Source organism: Salvia miltiorrhiza, chromosome 6, assembly GCF_028751815.1.
Source record: "Salvia miltiorrhiza cultivar Shanhuang (shh) chromosome 6, IMPLAD_Smil_shh, whole genome shotgun sequence".
NCBI lineage: Eukaryota > Viridiplantae > Streptophyta > Magnoliopsida > Lamiales > Lamiaceae > Salvia > Salvia miltiorrhiza.
In genome coordinates, this window is record NC_080392.1 from 37,080,343 (window position 1) to 37,097,543 (window position 17,201).

General features: G+C 39.5%; 2 protein-coding genes across 2 annotated transcripts; both read right to left on the reverse strand.

Annotated features, from left to right (window-relative positions):
* Positions 1-2,254: 2,254 nt before the first annotated feature.
* Positions 2,255-6,286, reverse strand: LOC130990859 (uncharacterized). Its single transcript, XM_057915088.1, has 3 exons — positions 6,109-6,286; positions 2,573-3,060; positions 2,255-2,407 (listed from the first exon to the last, which is right to left on the reverse strand). Exons 1-3 carry the CDS (start codon positions 6,284-6,286, stop codon positions 2,255-2,257), a joined length of 819 nt encoding a protein of 272 aa, XP_057771071.1.
* A 7,209-nt stretch (positions 6,287-13,495) lies between these two features.
* LOC130989422 (uncharacterized) lies at positions 13,496-16,000 on the reverse strand. Its single transcript, XM_057913424.1, has 3 exons — positions 15,486-16,000; positions 15,261-15,387; positions 13,496-13,876 (listed from the first exon to the last, which is right to left on the reverse strand). The coding sequence occupies exons 1-3, from the start codon at positions 15,998-16,000 to the stop codon at positions 13,496-13,498; spliced, it is 1,023 nt and encodes a 340-aa protein (XP_057769407.1).
* Positions 16,001-17,201: the final 1,201 nt, after the last annotated feature.

Here is a 17,201-nt window from a genome sequence, read left to right on the forward strand (position 1 = left end):
CGCCGGCGATGGTGCGGCAGCTGCCCCTATTCTGCCGAATGGGAAAGAGAGTGAAGGGGGTTTAGATTTCAGTATGTATATAATTTTACAGAATAAGAGAGATAAGAAGTTAGATGATTTCAGTAGGAAAATAAAAGGGGAAAAATAGAAAGGAAGAAATTTGGGCTTACCTCATGCTGTCGGAAGACAAAATCAGTGGCGGCGGTGGCTCCGGTCGTTCCGCCATATGAGATGAAGCAGCGGCGTGGCGGCGCAGCGAACACCGTGTCCGTCTGTGTGTGTCAGTGAGAAAGAAAGAGAGAACAAGAGAGAAGGGGGCAGACGGCGGGTGTGGTGGCTCTGCCGTCTTATTTCCACCGAAGAGGACAAGGGCTCGGCGGCGGCGACGCACCACGGCATGGTGTTTGCCGCCTATTTTGGGCAGTAGACGAGAGGGTGAGAGAGAGAAAGGCGGGAAAGGGATGGGAGAATGAGATCTAGAAGGGGAATGGTCAGAAAGGAGTAAACTCAAGCAACTCAGAGAGAGAAAGAGTTGGCTCACATTAATTAAAAATAAAAAAATTATTTAATCTAACGGTGTTAACGTCCGTTAAGTGGCGGGGATTAATTGCTACGATTTTGCCACGTTAGGGTAGTAAACAGCGCATACCCTAACTATGGGGGGCTGTACGCGATAGGGACGCCAACGTTGGGGAGGGGGGTATTTGGTACTTTACCCTTAAAAATAGGGTTAAGTATCAATTTGGCCTCTAACGTAGAGGCCATTGTAGCTATTAACACCCTATGGGCTGGGGTGTGTCAACTAAGCCCCTGAAGTACCTAATTTCCGCCAATTAACCCCTCCGACTTAACGGACGGTTAACACCGTTAACTATTTTAATTTTTTAATATTTTTTATTTTATTGGTGGTGGGACCCGCACCATCTTCTTCACCAAGCTCGCCGGAAACACGCCAGAAACCTAATCCACCCCTTCCCCGAAACTCCGGCGTCGCAGCGGCGACAAGCTCACATCTCTCTCTCTCTCTCACGCTCTGCTCTCTCTCGTCTATCTCATCTCTCACGTTCAACTCTCTCTTTCGGCCTACTCCATCTCTTGCGCAAAGGTAGCAGCCGCCACCTTCCACCGCCGCCGTCGCTCCTCGCCACCACCACTAGTTGTCGTTCCTCCACGGCGTAAAAGCGGTAGCAACAACAGAGTAACAACAGCAGCAGCAACTCGACAGCAACTCCAGCAGCAGTCGGCAGCCGCGTGCAGCTTGGCCGCGCCGCCGTCCCATTATTCATGGCTCGTATTCCTTTTTTAGCCGTCCCAAGCTACTTGGCTCGTTTCCTTTTTGAGCCATAATTAGGGAACTATTGACAACTTAATTAAGTTGACTATTTAAAGTAAATTACAAACCCTAAATCTACCCAACCCCTCCTCCCATTTCACTCTGCCGCTCTATGCTCTCTTTATTTCTCATATGCGCAGCCCTCCTGTGGCTGAAACCCTAAATTGCACCACCCTCTACCGCCTCTCTTGCCGCCTTTAATCGCAGTGATGAAGCCTTCCTTCCCTTGGAAGGAGTATCTGAGCGACGAGTTCATCCCCAATACTGAAGATTCGCTCAGCTTCATCGACGATCCGCCGTCTATGTACTTCTCGTTCTCCATGTCGGAGGCGTTAACGGCAGCCTCCCAGGAGTCGTGGCTCGGTGCATCTGAGGTTGAAGATGAAGAAGAGCTTAGGTGCGATCAGAGTCCATCCCCTTCGCTCCGACCTCCGATCTATCGTCGCCTTTATCCCGCAAGGCTCAGAAAGTATGAAACCCCCTCCTTACCTCTCTCATTTACTCAGTCCTCTAATTTAGGTCAACATACTGACCTTCTCTGTTACGAATCATGGGCATCGGTTTTTCTGAGCGAGGAAACCCCTAGATCCGATGCGAAATCGGAAGATTTAGAGGCAAAATCGAAGGAATTAAGGGTCAAATAAGAGGAATCAGGGGCCAAAACGGAGGAATTGGGAGGGAAATCCGACGAGTGGTGGCTCACGGCATCTGAAGGCCACCGTAGACTACTCGCCACACTGTTTCCTGCCTTGTTTTGGGTGAGATCTTCCATGTTTTTGGTGAATGTGTGCTGATTTGAAACTGTAATCTTGTTGGACTTTTGGTGATTTCAACATTAAAGCAAATACTCTCTGTTTGCAGGCTTTGAATAGCCCTGAACCACCCCAGGTCATTAATGTTAGTATTAGGGGAGTTTGGAGGCTAATGTACAATGTTGATGTTAAAACCATCAGCTGATGCACACCGTCTGAACTCTATGTCATCATTCTTGATGTGTGGCCTAGCATTGTCTTGTTGAATGAAGATAGTCTTGCTTGCAAATGAAGGCCACTTGGCTTTAATGGTTGGAACAAGCTGTTTCATTAATAATTATGCTGTCACAATATTGGAAATGCAGTAGAACACCAATGAAGAGCAATATCTTAATTAAAAGCATTGATACTACACTAGAACATCTATTAGTTCAACACCTATCATTGTAGACTTACAATACATGCATAATTCATGCCCTAACTATACCTGCTTGATGAAGCAGTCTTTGAGTACTTGTTTTGTTATGCTCTGGATTGGCTTTTGCTCAAGTGTCCCCGCTTCCCTATTCTTGCTTGACCTTTGTGCTGGTACCATTTCTGTTAAAGGAAAGATGCCTATCTTCCCATCAAATAGAACCCTCCCATCTTCACCAAAAATTGGTCGGCACACAGAACATAAGAACATTACCTTTGTGATAAACTTTTTACTCTTGCAAGTTCTATGTGGCTCAGCCTCTGCTGGAGTTAAATAGAATTTGTGAGAAGATTTGGTGATGTAGAACCACTTCTCATCGATATGGATAGTGTTTCGCATGCACTTGAACTGCAATTTCTCTAGCAGCCTGTCATACTCAATATGCTCTAAGCAAAATCGCATTCTTGACAGCTTATTTGGGGCTGTAAGTTCAGGTTTTATAGCATTTGTATGAGCCTTGATCAGCCCCTGATCTATTGTAACGCCCCGCTTTTCCTTAGCTAAATTTAGAGTAAATTTTGAACTTAGAAGTATGAGAGATTCACGCTGGAGAATAAAACTTTGTAAATTTTAATTATTTAAATTTTTGTACATAATATGTTTATTTAAATTTGAGTATTATTAAAACTTTAGGAGCATTTTAAATTAGTGATACCTGAATATTACATTACAGATCCAATTATTTGAAGAGTTTTAATTAGTCATATCATATCATCTCCTACAGCCACCAACTACATCCTCCTACTACCTATTCACCATGCTCTTTCATCCAACACTTAACATCAACCTTCACTTTAGCCATACCTCTACAAAGTCATTTCACTTCAATGAAGGACCTATCTCTTCCCCCACTTAGGCATTTTCAATCAATCTCATTTCTCCCTTAAGTTACTCTCTAGTTCCAACAAACCCAAAGAAATCCAAGTGCAGAGGTAAGCTTCTGCTCTAAACTCCCTCCATCTCCCTCTTGAGTCCTCTTGCAAATGTTAAAGATACAATATCTGAAATTTCTTATAGCTCAGCCATATTACGAATGGATCAAGCTGCCACAAAACTCAGATTTCAGCAACTCAAACCAGAGGTTTCATCTTTAAATCTCTCTATCTATTTTATACTTTCTCATTCAGTTATAACACTGCAATTGTAGCACATCAAACCTTCACATACTTCCAATCCATGATGACCCATTTCATTCATATACATGTGTTTACAAAAAAACAAGAAAACTGAATAAATATATGAACCTTACCTTGTTATATATTCAAGCATGATCTTTATGGACTGATTTTACATTTAGAACATAAGCTATGAGATAGATATTGATAAACAAGCATGCTTCGAACTTGAATCTTGAGCTATGTTGGGTGGGTTGTGCTGCTGTAAGTGTCGAGCTTGGTGAGAAGTGGTAGAGAGGGCAGCGGTCGGCGGCTATTGCTGTTCGGCCGGAAACTAAGGGAGTTCAGGCGGCGGCGGCCTCGTCGTCGCTGCCCTGAGTCACCGGAGTTGAGGAAGGGAAAACCTAGGGCTTGCAGGGCGGCGGCGTTGCTGCCCGAAATACGAGCGGCGGCGGCCGGAACTAGAGGAGAAGAGAGATGAGGGGCAGAGACATCGCCGGTGGTTGTCGTCGTTGGATTTCAGAGGGAGGAGAACGGATTGGGAGCCTAGGGCTCGGCGGCTCTGCCGTCATTCCGAGCGGGCTAGGCGAGAGACGAGCGAGGGAGAAGGAGCTATGCGGTGACAGTCGTCGCTTCGCCGGCGGCTGCTGCTGCAGTTGAGTATGTGTGTGGAGAGAGAGAGAGCGAGAGAGTCGAGCGGGGGAATAGGGAGGAGCAGATTTTGTGTTTGTGTGCGCTTGGGTTTGAAGAGAAAATGAGGAAGAAGGGTTTGGGGGTTTGGGGGTGTTGGGCTTTGGCTACTGGGCTGATTTTATTAAAGTCTTTGGGCCTTATTACTTTATGTGTGGACTGCGATTTTTATTAATTTAGGGCCCCCTTAATTACTTCTTTTTGGGCTGCCATATTTTAATTAATTGGATTATTAATCAGTTTAATTAATTTATTTAATGAATAATTTGCATAATAATAGTATTATATTATTATTATGTGCATATTCTAAGTTATTACTTATCATATATTTAAAGCACGACATGTATTGCATTTGCGTTTTGCAATAAAAGCATTTATAATTTAATTGATTTTATTTATAATTCCAATTATTAAAGAAAAATCGAGTGAGGATATTGTTGGTGTCCTTAACTCAAGAATTTAGTTTTTAATTATTTATTTACTAAATTTTGGAAACCCGGCGTGATGAATCAAGTATGTTTAGTACATCCACTAAGACTTTAAGTTAGCTTCACGAGACCTATTAAGAATAGAATTTCTTGTAGGCTTTATGAACCAAGGGGATTAGCGCTGCTTTCCCTAGACGAGTTTATGTGATTATGATCTTCAGACTTTGCCTATAGGTGGGCTTACTTTTCAAATGTATAAAGTATGATTGAGTTATTAAGCTCTAAATGTTTCAATGAAATGCAAATTGTTTATTCAATAAAATGCAAACTGTTTATCCAATAAAATATTTTGTGCACTCTGCTCCGTTTAAGGCTCGCAACAATGAATCGATCGAGGTTCTCTCTTGACCTAACACGTTATTTGAGAATTGTGTACACCTATTAGCTGACCTGGTGGGTTGATCTCCATCGGGCACTAATCATGTATGAGGCGTTATAAGGGTGCTCGACGGGATGTGTTCCGGAGCATTGGGTCCCAAATGGGAACTTGGCTGGGTTACGCCCGCAGTTCAAGCAAGCGGGAGTAATGGATCCGTCGGTGGCTAAAAGGTCCGGGATCACAGCGAGTAACGGAAAGGGAGTGTGACATGTGCGCACAAATGAAAGAAATTATTTTAACATGCTTAGAAGTTATTTCACTTTAAAACCTTCTAAGTTATGTCAAGTATGATTGGATAAACTGTCTTTACGAAAATATGAAATGTTTATGAAAATGCATGCCCACTGAGTACATTAGTACTTAACCCAAAAATACTTTCAAATGTTTTCAGGTTGGCTGGCCGGTGCTGACGGGACTGAGCTGAGGCTAGGGTTCAATTTCTATATAGACTTTCGCTGTAGTAATAACTCTTATACACCTTTTGTTTTCTCAACTTAAGATGACTTCATGTCGAGCTTCAATTTAAAATTTTTAGTTTTATGTTAATGAACGTCGGTTGTCAGAAACATGAAACAAAACTTGTGATCCAAAGGGGCCTAGTCCGACTCGTTATCTTATTATTCGGGTTTTAACAAGGTTGTTTCTTGTTTATTTCTATGAATTAGTTGCACCTCGATTATATTTATTCATTCAAGAACTGGGGTGTGACATCTATCCACCTCCCTACGGTACTTTTGCTGCAGTTGATGCCACTAGCTAATCTTCTTATGGTTGATGTTTTAGATAACTCAAGGCTTGCAATCAACTCTAGATCAATTTCAACTGTTTTTCTCCTTGGTCTACATATTTTCCTGCTTTGTGAACTTATAAACTGACCTTGTTGCTGTTTTTGCTTTCCCTCAGCCCAAAGACGACAAACGGTTCGCCGAGAGACACCAAACTTGAGCTCGGCAGCCTTCATTTTGCCTCGTGGTGGCTTGCCATTCTTGCTGTCAATGATCAAGAATTGAATGAGTCTAGCTCTCTCCTCACTTGTCAAATCTTTTCTCCTCATTTTCTATTTTTTAGATGTAATGGTAGAATGATTTTAGAATGTGGAATGACACACTTTTTATAGACAATATGTGTTGTGCATTTTGTAGAGGGAAAGCCTTTTGTTGTAATTCGAAAATTTGACAGGAAATGAAAATTTGGGTTGACAATTTTTTTTTGCAATTCTGGCGCCTTGTTGTGCATCCTGATAAGTCGCCGGGGCCGGACGGCTTTAATCCGAAGTTTTTCCAGAAGTTCTGGAACTTGATTGGCACTAACGTTTTCCAAAGTTGCTCTTATTGGCTTGCTAACGACACTTTTCCTGATAGCTTGAATCATACCTTGGTTACTCTCATCCCAAAAGTGTCCTCGCCCTCGAATATGAAAGAGCTTCGGCTAATAGCTCTTTGCAATGTGCTCTATAAAATTATCTCTAAGGTTTTGTGTAACAGGCTGAAGAGGGTGCTCTCCCATCTCATTGACCGGGCTCAGTCGGCCTTTGTCAAAGGACGGCTTATCCAGGACAACATACTCATCGCTTTTGAGGCGATTCACTCCATGAAGAAGAAAACCCGTGGGAAAACCCGTCGGTTCATTCCCGACCCAGGTCTCCCTTTTCTGCGGTGAATCAGGCCCTCCCTGAGTCTTCTACGGTAACTTTTGGTCCGAATTAGTATGAATCCTCGGATGGGACGACTCTTCCGGCGGTTGATCATTCTGACTCGGTGAATCTAACTTTGATGGGGACGCCAGGAAAGGCGATGATGGAGGATTCTCTCATACCTCGCGGCCGTGGGCGTCCAAAGGGTACTACCAAGAAGGGGAGGGTTTCCGACTCCTCTATAAAGCACCGGCTCCGGCGCATAATCAAGAATGGTATGGAGATGAGTAAGAATCGTGCGGATGGTGCCGTTTTGCAGGGCGCAGGCATTGTCTCTTCGTCGCCGGTGGAGTTCTTGAATAAAGTACAACATGCTCAGGATGGAGGTGCGACTATGCAAAATTTTGTGATTCATTCTTCTTCCGACGCTGCTCGAGCTATGTCGGCGGTGGCTTCTAAAAGATGGGGAGATATGTTGGACGACGATGATTCTTTGGATGAGGATGAATCTCTAAATATTTTCTCATAGTTTGGTTTGTTTGTTCTTCGTTTACCCGTGGTTTCTCGCGGGTGTTTACGACTGCTTTTGTTTTGAACCTTGTCTTTCTTTCCTTTTAATAAAATTTCTATTTCAGCAGATATAAGCAAGGCGTACGATCGGGTGGATTGGAGCTACCTCGATGATGTTCTTCGCCGACTTGGATTTTGCAACAAATGGAGAGGGTGGATGAACATGTGTGTTCGAACCGTAACTTACGACATTCTTGTTAATGGAGCCACGGTCGGGCCTATTGTTCCGGGGAGAGGTTTGTGTCAGGGAGACCCGCTCTCCCCTTACCTTTTCATTCTTTGTGCAGAAGGCCTTTCGGCCTTAATTCGACATGAAACGGATCGAGGCAATCTTCATGGACTTCAGATCGGTCGTGGAGGTTCGGCCATCTCCCATCTTATGTTCGCCGATGATTGTGTCTTTTTCTGTAGAGCTTCTTTAACAGAGTGTGCTATACTCAAGAGGGTATTGGCTGACTATGAAGCCGGCTCAGGACAGGCCATTAACTACCAAAAATCTGGTATCTTTTCAGTTCGAACGTTAGCAGCGGGGACCGGTCGGCGATTTCCTCTATACTCGATGTCACAACTCCTCTTAACACAGGGCGCTATCTCGGACTGCCGTCTCTCGTGGGAAGAAAGAAGATGGATATTTCCGTTACTTGAGGGACAGACTTTGGAATCGAATCCACAGGTGGAATGGAAAGAAATTGTCAAAGGCCGGAAAGGAAATTCTCATAAAGGGCGTTGCTCAAGCCATTCCCATGTTCTGCATGGCTATCTTCGCACTTCCCACTAGTTTGACAGATGAAATGGAAAGAACGATGAACAAGTTCTGGTGGGGAAACAAAGAAAATGATGGAAAAGGTATTAACTGGATGAGATGGGAGAAACTTTGCGTAGATAAACAACTTGAAGGGCTGGGATTTCAAAGCCTTCAACTTCTCAACGGCGCGATGCTTGGGAAAACTGGATGGCGCCTCATTGACGACCCCGAGGCCCTGGTAAGTCGGGTGTTGAAAGCAAAATACTTCCCGAATAGAGATTTCTTGTCTGCGACAATTGGCCATAGTCCCAGCTATGCTTGGCGCAACATCTTATCAGCGCAGGATCTGGTCTGTCGGGGTGTGAGATGGCGCATCGGTGATGGTACTAAAGTCAGGGTGTTTGAGGATCCTTGGCTCCGTCAGGCCATAATTTTCGTGTTGTCTCTCCTTGTCCCCCCGAGCTTGAGGGGCTAGTGGTTAATGATCTCTTGATTCCGGGCACTAGAAGATGGGACGTGGATTTCTTTAAGGACTTTGTCAATGAGGCTGAACTGCGGGACATCACCAGCATCCCTCTTCCTACTAATCAAAGTGTCAATAGACTCATTTGGCATTTCTCCGACAATGGCTGTTACATTGTGAAATCGGCGTACAAGCTAGCAAGCTCTCTCACTCTTGATAAGTCCGTCAGTGTGGAGGGGCATTGGAAGAAGCTCTGGCGTGTTGAGGTCCCCCCAAAGGTTCGCCATTTTCTCTGGAGGGCTGCCCGAAACAACCTTCCGACGAAGGATAATCTGCTGGCTCTCAAGGCTGTTGTTGGTGGTGGTTGTGCGACCTGTGGTAACGGTATTGAAAACCTCTGGCATTCTTTCTTTCACTGTCCTTTTGTTGAAGCTGTGTGGAGGACCAACAATCTCTCTAACTTCATTGATTCCATCACGGTAAGGAGCGACTCTTTTACCCACGCCCTCTTCTTGATCGTGGATGACGAAGATGGGGACCGTAAAGTTCGGATTTGCATGCTGCTCAGGCAAATCTGGAGGGATAGAAACAAAGTGGTCTGGAATGAGATCTTCCCGAATCCGATACAGTCTGTTGAGCTTGCTGAGGCTAGTAGGAATGAGTGGTGGATGGCGAGGAAGATGGGCTCGGGTGTTCCGAATACTTCCCGCTCCCGGACAGCTATTTGTAAGGGCTGACACCATCTTCCAGCCGGGAACATTCTCTGCAGCGTGGATGCGGCCTTCTTCCCCGACACTAATTCCGTGGGGTTGGGAATGGTGATCCGTGATTATGATGGCTTTTTTATTGTCGGCCAATCCTCTCTCATTCCTGGACTGTACAGAGTTGAAGAAGGTGAAATGATGGGGATCAAGGAAGCCCTCCTCTCTTGGATTAAAAGGTTAGGCTTTGAGTTCGGTGTTGTGGAGTCTGACAGTAAACGTGCTTGTGACACTCTTGCCTTTTCTACTAGGAACATTTCTTAGATGGGGGAGATTGCTAGTTCCTGCCGAAGCATTCTGTCGACACTTCTGGGTTTTAGCATTCGTTTTGTCAAAAGAGAAAGAAATGAGATTGCCCATTCTCTAGCTAAAGCTTCGAGAGATCATCTTTCACATCATGTTTGGAATGAACCTCTGGCCTTTGTGGTGGGTCATTTCCACATCCCATGTTCTTGTGATCAATAATATCGTCTCTCGTTATTACTAAAAAAAAACAATTCAAAGCTTCTTTTCAAAAAGTGTAAAACTGTATATGAAAGAGAAAATACATGATTTTTTTTAATAAAGAATATTAAAAACTTAAACATTTTATAAAAAAAAATGGAGGGTGTACTTCCTACCAACTTTGAATTTATGCTCATCGGCCGGGGGAAAAAACATTCGATTTCTGGAATGGAATATTAATTTAATTACTATTTTATTGTATTTTTTTTATTAAATATGAGTCGTGCGTATTTAGTGCGTGCAAAATGATATGTTATATAAATATAAATATATACTCTCATCGTCCACAAAAAATATTTATTTTTTTGTCATTTTGGGATGTCCACAAAAATTAATCTCTTTCCATTTTTAGAAACTTTCTATTACATGATGGGCCCAATTCTCCACTCACAATACAATTAATTATCATTATAAAAACTACTTTTAAGTGGGTCCCTTTTTTCACTCACAATACAATAACTACTCCCTCCGTCCCAATAATGAAGTCTCCTTTGTTTTGGGCACAGGTATTTAGGAGAGGTAAAGTAGATGTAAAAGTAGTGGGGACCACATAATTAGTGTTTTAATTAATATTATTTTATTTCTTAATTAAAATGACTAATCAAGTCTACGTGAGTTTTGCCGCTGCTGTTCGCCGGCTGTTTCAGCCGCCGGCTGTTGGCCGTGACTCCGCCGGCTGTCCCTTTCCCTCCTCTGAACCTCTCAATCCGACGCAGACACCACCATGGGCAGAGAGCCCCCTAATTACTCAAGCTATGATACAGAGTACCAGGACAACGAAATACCGAAATCAAGCTCAGAAACCAACCAAATCAGACGATTTTCCCTAAATCCCTGCAAATCCCTAAATTATTCGAGCAGATCTGCCGCGGTACAGGCGGTAGAAGGCGGCGCTGGAGCATGGTGGAGGCGGCGGAGGCGTTGGCGTTGGAGTCGGTGCATTTCGCATTTTGCAGAGGGCAGCGCCGCCGCTAGAAAAACGGGCGACGGCTGGCTGCGCGGATGTGTCTGGGAGAGGGAGTCGGTGGAGGCGGAGGAGATCAGAGGCGAAGGTGGTGGATGCAAAGGGTTGAGGCGGTGGAGAGATAGGAGGCGGCGGCGCCTCGTCGACGCCAGGAGAGGGTAGAGCCTTGGTCGCCGGAAAACGGGCGGCGAGGCAAGGGCCTTGTCGCTGCGGTCACCGGGAGAGAAGATGAACGGTGGTGATGAGGCGTCCGAGAGAGAGAAGAGGCGAAGAGAGAGAGAGAGAATAGGAGAAGAGAGAGAGAGAGAGTGTTAGATTTGGGAAAGAGAAAGAGAGAGAGAGAGAGAGAGAGAGAGAGAGAGAGAGAGAGAGAGAGAGAGAGAGAGAGAGAGAGAGAGTGAGATTAAAGTTAGAAAGAGAGAGAGAATACTTAATTAATTGAACTAATTGTATTGTAATTTATGCCAAAAAAGGAAAGGAGACTTGAATATTGGGACGGCCAAAAAAGGAATAGGAGACTTGAATATTGGGACGGAGGGAGTATTTTTATTAAAACTCGTGTCGTCCATCTTTAGGATTATTTTTGGTGGACGGAGGGAGTACTACTTAACTTGTATTGATGAAATAAAATATAACAATCTAATATGAAACGAGGGAAACTAATGTTTGGTATTGTTTCTATTAATGAGACGCAAAATATTTCGAATTCCAACAAATTTTTTATTTCTACATTCTGGGATACTAGTACAACCATCCGTGCGATGCACGGCGAAATCGAAATTAAATGACATGTTTAAATAAATATATATAAATATTAAACATAAACAAAACATAATAAATGCAAAATATGGTTTAAAAATAAAATACTAATTACTCAATAAAATTCCGAATTTAAAAACGTAATTTTCAATTATGTATAAAGTGTAATAATAATAATAATAGTTATTAAATTATTTGATAATTAAATTAATTACACGTTATTATTATAGAGTATTTCACATAATAATAATAAATAAATAAATATTTTCATACACAAACATAAATAAAAAGTAGTAAAATTTTAACAAAGAAAAAGGAAATAAAATATTTTAAAATTTTAGTAACTTATTCGTTTTAAATTCATTTTTGATAATTTTTATATCATTAAAGATCTTCTAACCACTTTAAGCTTACGATGCACATTGAATATTTTGTTATAAATTAAATTTGACAATGTTTAGAAAAGAATTAAAATTATAAAAGAAAAAATATAATTAAAAAAATGATGGAAGAAGAGAGAGAAAAATGGAGGTAAAAAATGGAGAGAGAAAACTCCTCTTTTATATATTATATAGATAGATTGTATTTTGTATGCGTGCGTGCTCGAGTCCAGCATACTTCCTAGCTACTCACTTTGGATTTCTGTAATGGGATTTTATTTTATTTTATTCAATCATTATTTTTATTTTTATTTTTTATTATAAATACGAGTCGTGCGTATTTAGTGCACGCATATATATATATATATATATATATATATATATATATATATAGTTGAAATAAAATATAGCAATGTAAAATAAAATATGAAACGGTTCGATGGAATCTTAAACAATGCAGGATTTTATTCTTTGCGAAAAAATCTATTTAAAGACGAAGAATAGAAGCAAGCTAGAAGCCTTCATCTAATTAAATTAATTAGACTAATTTAAGACTAGAGTAGATCTCCAGATTTGTAAAAAAGAAAGATAATTCTTTATTTTAAATACGCTAAATAAAACAAGAAACGAGGGATGAAATCACTACTACAATTTCGCTTATAATCTATATTGTTTTAAATGCAGATTATGTAGGTGCAGAATTCTAGGCTGAAATGAATTAATAATCGAGAGCGTTGTTGGTGAATAATCCGTTTAAAGAAGATGAAGATTAATGTAGAAGATGGAGAGAGAGAAAGTACAATGATATTTGTGCTCTTGAAAATGTTTAAAAATTCAAGAACATCACTTTAAACTCATTCCTAATCAGCCTAGTTCGTAAAGGCACAAAATTTACATAAAAGGAAGAAAATAATGCAAAAGATCATAGAAGCAAAGAGAAAACCTAAATATTAGATTTTAATTGTGCCATTTTTCCCTATACATTACTGTGCAGGAAACATTTGAGCAATTAATGAAGACCATTTTCTTACGCCATGCAGCTTAATTTGGATATTTTGTTTACTATTATTATTGCTATTTCAATCTGAATTGTGACAAAATGATCATAAATAGATTTTTTTCCCTTCCTAACTTTAAACTTCTATGTTGGAATATATAGTATTAATTTATTGTACATACATTTTTTTTTTTGAGGGAAGTATATACATTATAATTAATACATGTGTTCGTGCGCATTTGTACGCAAATAGTAAAACATGATGAATCAAAAAATATAACGTCAAATATAAATAGTGTGAAACAATTTGTCATCATAAGGTGTTAATCATGCGATAAAATAATGAACCAATATAGACAAGCTATAAACCAATATTCGATCCATCAGTCACAACCTCATCATTCAACAAACCAAATAATATCGAACCGAACCGAGTCGAGCCGAATACACAACTGTCCGAATTGATCTTCCCAAAAAAGAAATCCCCTCAAATATAGCCATAGGAGAGCATCTCCATGAAATCCATCTCCTTCTGGATATCAAACTGCACGTGCATTTGCGTCTCCAACGACGCCGTTTGGTGCTGCCTGCAGAAGCTCTCCGCCTCCTCCTCGGGGGCGGGGGTGGGTGCTGGGGCCGGGGAGGGGGAATTGATGAGGGTTTTGATGTAGTTTTGGAGAGGGGTGGAGTTGGAGTTGGAGGTGTTTCTACGTGAGGAAAGCTGCCTCCTCTTGGTTGCATTCCAATGGTTTTTTATTGTATTCTCACTCCTACCTGGCAAGCTTCGGGCGATCTCTGCCCATCGGTTGCCTAGCTTCTGATGGGCGGAGATCAGAATCCGGTCTTCTTCCTCCGACCACCGATCCTTCTGCAAAAATATATGCATTTGGCAAATATGAGAGAGAGAGAGAGAGGTGTTTTCCTAAAGTATGATGGAAATTGTGATTTAAAAGTTCAAAATTTAGGGTTCAGGGTTTAGTGATAATGATAATTGGATGTGGCAATATAATAATATCCTATATATTGTGCAATTTGTGTGCATAGAAATGATGATATTGTGCTGTACATGTAATGTGCAATTGTCGTGAGCTTGTGAAATGAAATATGAAATTGGCATAGAAAAAGAAAATGTAGAAGCAAAGTTTGGCAAAGAAAGTAAAATATTTGAAGACATGGTGAAATTATTTTACACACACACACACACACATATTTATATATATTATGTACGTATATATTGCCATATTATGTTATTGACCAAAGAAGAAAATTTATAAATTATGAGATTCTTAAGCAAAAAATGTTGGTAAATATGGTATAAATTTTTGGAGACGACACACGGTTTTCATGCAATGCATGTGTAGTATTATATATATTCTATAGATGACAATTTGACGGGATGGAGAAAAAGTAGAATATATATAACATAGAGGAATCTTGAATTTTAAATAAAAATATCATATTTTAACAATATAACCCTTCAATTAAATACTCCCTCCGTCCCATGAAGCGTGACCCATTTCTTTTCGGCACGGGAATTAAGAAATTGGTATTTTGTGTGTTAAGTGTGGTAGATGAAAAAGTGAAAAGGTGAATAAAGGGTAAATTTTTTACTATTTTTAGAAACAGGTCAAGCTTTGTGGGATAACCCAAAAAGGAAAGTGGGTCACGCTTCGCGAGATGGAGGGAGTATTTCATTACAAAAATATCATGCCTAATTATATACATATTATAAGTAGAGAAAAATGTCATAATTTGACAAAATATAATAGAGAAAAAGTACAATGATGAGGCGGAACTATGCTCTTGACTAATTAAAAAAATTCAAAAACGTCAATTACAACTTAATTTAAAAAGTTTCCAAGACTTTGCTTTTTGGGCTCAACATATATACACACACATGCTCGAATTTCTAACTTCACACCCTAAATATTATAAAGGTAAACAATATTATTCGAAAATATCAAATCTATATAACTATAATACTCTCATTATAAAATATCAAACATATACACATAAACATCACAAACTAAAAGTACAATGGTAAGCCGGAATTACGCTCTTGAAAATGATAAAAAAGCTCAGTTACAACTCAAATTTAACTAAATTTTAAACATGCATCGGGAATAGATTTTGGAAAGAATAAGCACCTCATCCTCATTCCTAATCAGCCAAGTATGTAATAATAATAAAATATTAAACAAAAGGCAGAAAAAATGACCTAAAAGGAAGAAAATAATGCAAAGAAGAAAAACCTTAATATTAGGTTTTAAATGGTTGTGCCATCTTTCCCTACATTGCTTCCCAATTCTGCCTGGAAGCATTTGAGCAATTGAAGACCATTTTCTCACACCATGCTTCTCTACTAACTCCACCAGCAGCCTGCAAATTTAAAAAAAAAATAATAATAATAATTTTAATGAATTAAGCACAAATTAAAAGTGAAAGATCAAAAAAAAAAAAAAAAACAATTAATTTACCCATCTTCTTCTGGAGTCCATTGGCCTTTGATGATTTCAGACTTTTTATCAACAACTCTTTTCCTTTTATTTTGATTTTTTCCACCATTAATACCTCCCTTGTGAATATTTCCTTCTTCATCATCTTCGTCTTGGACGAAATTCTTGCTCTGCAAATTACAGTCATCGAAGTGGAGGCCTGTCTGAAAGTGGAAGGAATTGGAAGGTTCTAGAAAGCGGAGACTGTGAGAGGCATGCATGTGATCTTGTCCGAGAGTGGAGAAATCTTGGTTGAATCTCATGTTGAATGGATCGAAGGGGTCTTGAAACGATGGGAAACAAAGCGAGTTCAACGATCCGTCGACGGGGAAATAATCGAGAGCGTTGTTTGTGAAGAATCTGTTTGAGGAAGATGAAGATGAAGCTGATGCAGCAGCACTGCCCAAACCCTCCTCCATTTTCGGAATGTATGAACTTTCTTCAAAGAATTTTGGGTACATTGCAAGATTTTCTCTGTGAATTGTGTCAAAGTCCATCAAGAAATTAAAATGCAGAGAGAGAGAGAGAGAGGGGAGGTGTAAGTAGGGTTGGAGGAGAGAAATGTGCAGTGTGATGGCTTTATTAGTGTAATAAAAAGGGTATATATTAAGGTTGGGGTTTTTTGGTGAAATTAATGATTATTCCTAAATGGAAGATTGGGGAGTGACTATTTAGCTTCAAGAGTTGCTATTTTGTAAGAGATGAAAATTGTGAGTAATTATGGTTAAGGGCCGGGCTTCTATTTTTATATGCCTTCTAGCTTGTATAAGTCTCTAGCTAATTCGATTTCACATTATAATAACTTATTTCAAGGGAGATTGCATAAATTAATAATAATAATAATAATAATAATAATAATAATAATAATAATAATAATAATAATAATAATAATAATAATAATAATAATAATAATAATAATAATAATAATAATAATAATAATAATAATAATAATAATAGTGAGATTTCACGATTATCAATACTTTTTTCGTGTATGTTATGAGTTTTATACTGGAGGTCGGTGTAATATCTTTCTTTTTAGTGCAATGAGATAACAGTGAGACCAAATATTCAAAGCTTCTTTTTGTCATAAATTATTATGAGTGAAGAAATTTATATATATAAATACAAATAAATAAATAAATTAATGTTAAGTGTGATATTTTATCATGGTTCAAATTATATATATAACCTAATTAAGATGGGCTAGATGATGGAATGACGAATTATGGCTAAAAGATAATATTGTAAATTTAATTAAATCACGCAAAAACTATTACATTTCGTAAAATGTGTATACTATCCCTATGTTGCTTCTTATAAGCTGAAGTGTTAAACGTGACATATAGTGCCATTTAGCATTATTTTGTGAAATTGTTGTAGTGATATATAATTTGACAGATTAAAATTAAAATAGTTATAATAGACGTAACATGCTATAGCTACTTAGTTATATACGTGACAGTTGTTTTCTAATATGAAACAAGAAAGTCCATTTTATTTACCACAAAATTAGTTACATGAAGTCTTTAAAACGATTAGGTGGAGCTCTAATTTGTAATTGATGGGTTGATAAATTATATTTATGTCTTAACATAATTATTCATAATTTAAATAGGGAGAGCTTAAATTGAGGTATTGACTCTTCAAATGATAGCATTAATAATAGTAATAATTGACTTATCAGTTACTGGCTCAAAT